The 2,624-nt window shown below is 38.9% G+C and overlaps 1 protein-coding gene across 1 annotated transcript; it reads right to left on the minus strand.

The window, feature by feature from the left end:
• Window positions 1-793: 793 nt before the first annotated feature.
• LOC137932492 (uncharacterized) lies at window positions 794-2,405 on the minus strand. The gene is made up of 3 exons (XM_068776126.1): window positions 2,348-2,405; window positions 1,554-1,730; window positions 794-928 (listed from the first exon to the last, which is right to left on the minus strand). Exons 2-3 carry the CDS (start codon window positions 1,715-1,717, stop codon window positions 823-825), a joined length of 270 nt encoding a protein of 89 aa, XP_068632227.1. The 5' UTR covers window positions 1,718-1,730; window positions 2,348-2,405; the 3' UTR covers window positions 794-822.
• Window positions 2,406-2,624: the final 219 nt, after the last annotated feature.

Raw genomic sequence — 2,624 nt, forward strand, 5'->3', positions numbered from 1 at the left:
TGTACCATATCCTTGTCTCATGGTGTCACATGGTCAATGCTCCATATTATTGTCATATGGTCAAGCAATGCTCCATATCCTTGTCACATGGTCAAGCAATGCTCCATATCCTTGTCACAAAGTCAAGCAATGCTGTATATCCTGTCACAAGGTCAAGCAATGCTGCATATCCTGTCACATTGGTCAAGTAATGCCCCATATTCACATGGTCAAGCAATGCTCCATATCCTTGTCACATGGTCAAGCAATGCTCCATATCGTTGCCACAAAGTCAAGCAATGCTGTATATCCTGTCACAAGGTCAAGCAATGCTGCATATCCTGTCACAAGGTCAAGCAATGCTGCATATCCTGTCACAAGGTCAAGCAATGCTGCATATCCTGTCACAAGGTCAAGCAATGCTGCATATCCTGTCACATTGGTCAAGCAATGCCCCATATTCACATGGTTAAGGAATACTCCATATCCTTGTCACATGGTCAACAAGCAAAGCTCCATATCCTTGTCACATGGTCAAGCAATGCCTCCATATACTTTTCCATCCATCCTATCTAGTCGTGAGGGCTAGTTGACTATCTCTACAATCCTGTAGTTGCGACGGCTATGTCGGTCAAAGCATGAAAGAAAATGAGGTGCCCAGACTTAGCAACTATAACCTTAGCTACTACTTATCGTCTTTGGTTGCGTGACCACAGCCCAATAAAAAACAGGTAAAATTGAGACAATTTTTAATCACTGACTCGACAATTTTTACATCCGACTAAAACACGAACGATTTGGTTCAGAGCCAGGAATCAAGGCGTCAATCGTCGTCACTGGCGCTTAGCCGCACTGAGGGCCGCAGCACGACGCGCACAGCCCGCCCGTGCAGCCGCCGATGCAGCCGTGGCCGCAGCTGAAGTACGAGCCGGCCACGCCGCAACGCGCCCTGGTGGAGTTCACATTCAAACTTACCATTTTAATACAATTTCTTTGCTATGTTAGTATTATTTCCTAACCTAAAACAAAATTTAAGACAGAGTAAAAAGTATTAACTGTAATTTTTTGTAAATGTCTGGAATAAATATTCAATAAGTAAAAAAAAGGTATTGTAAAAATAAAGGAATCGAATAACTAAACAGTGAAATCGTGGAGGGATCGATTTGGTTGTTTAGCTTGCTGTTTGACTTGCTATAAAGTCATAACATTATATTGCTTGTGAAACCATCGTCCGTTGGGGTCCGTTTTTCACGATGGGCTTTGATAAGGCTCAAGGTCACCCAAAAGAATGGAGGGTTATGTTCGAAACATCGCTGTGAGATCGGGCTCTACACTTTGCAGTGGACGTATGTGTCTATCCGGTGGAAAAAATTACATATAGTGGATCCTTTAGTTCCTGAAATAACGTCCCAATTTCGTACTTTTTATATCAATTTTTTGGCAATCGATACATAAAATAGACAATTTTATGTATTTCAACTTAATTACCATAATTCATAGGCATGTCCACATAAATATAGACATTGTTTTCCTTGACATACTACTATGATAATCACTGGTTATCATTGTCGTACCCATGAATGCATCCTATTTCTCCGCACGGGCTGCTGCAGTTTGCACCAATTGCGTGGACGCAGCAAGGTCCAACTTGGCAGGGCGATTCGAACCGTGCCGCGAGGGCACCACACGGCCCTGCCATAGGTCCCTGGCAACCGAGGCAGCAATTTCGCACTGGCATATTGGTTTTTTACCTGAAATTTAATTAAAAAGAATCCTGAGAGCTAATTTAATTATTTCAGGATTGAAAACGTTACATAGCATGGACACAAAAGGATGTTAATGAATGGCGACGGCATAAAAGGAATCCGTTGTGTTCCGATTCATTCGTTATGAAAAGCAAATGATGAAAAAGTCATGAGTTTTAATTGAAAGTAATTAAAATGAATAATTATTATTTTTATTTACGGTAGAAAGATCAAAAATGTAAGTAATACGAGGAGAATGATGGATCGTTTTTTTTAACTAAACAGAATAGAAAGTGTGTAATTAGCTTCACCTATAATGTATTACCCTGTATAGCATGTTGAAATTTATTTCCTTGTAAACGTGATTTGTGCATGGCACCAAGGATTGTGCATGGCATCAAGGATTGTGCACGGCACCAAGGATTGTACATGGCACCGAGTTTTATTTAAGGGCGGTTTAGTTGCGAAATTTTACAGACACGATTATGGTACTTCCAGGCGATTGCAATGGAAATACGGAATCCAATTTGCGTGAGGATAAAAACGTACGGGCAAAACAACAGTCACATCACTAGGCATAACTTAGTATATTTACCTGAATAAGAAAATAATAAAAACATTACCTTTTATATAAAAAAATGTAGTTGAATAAATTGAAGTCGAGAAAAATAACGATGTCGGATTGCGGAACTGAAATAAACTCAAAAATAAAATACGACTGATAACCCTGTCACTAATTTTGTTTAAAAAAATAAACGAAAGTGTTGTCAAAGAGTTTTTATCTTTATTTGAAATAACCTTTTTTAATATATGTTTAGGTGTATAAATGAAAAAATAAACTGACGTTATGTGTCAGAGTCGATAAAATAAAATTTCATTACAGATTCATATTTTTTAGAA

This window comes from Battus philenor, unplaced genomic scaffold, assembly GCF_028537555.1.
Source record: "Battus philenor isolate CCGP_79_NKW_IND1 unplaced genomic scaffold, ilBatPhil1.0.hap1 SCAF_9, whole genome shotgun sequence".
NCBI lineage: Eukaryota > Metazoa > Arthropoda > Insecta > Lepidoptera > Papilionidae > Battus > Battus philenor.

What these genes read in the sequence shown, in the direction of transcription:
- LOC137932492 (XM_068776126.1), bottom strand. Translation starts at nt 1,717, where the DNA reads ATGCCAGTGCGAAATTGCTGCCTCGGTTGCCAGGGACCTATGGCAGGG. An exon ending in GAAATAGGATGCATTCATGG is followed by an intron (nt 929 to 1,553) that starts GTACGACAATGA and finishes GAACTCCACCAG; the next exon opens with GGCGCGTTGCGGCGTGGCCG.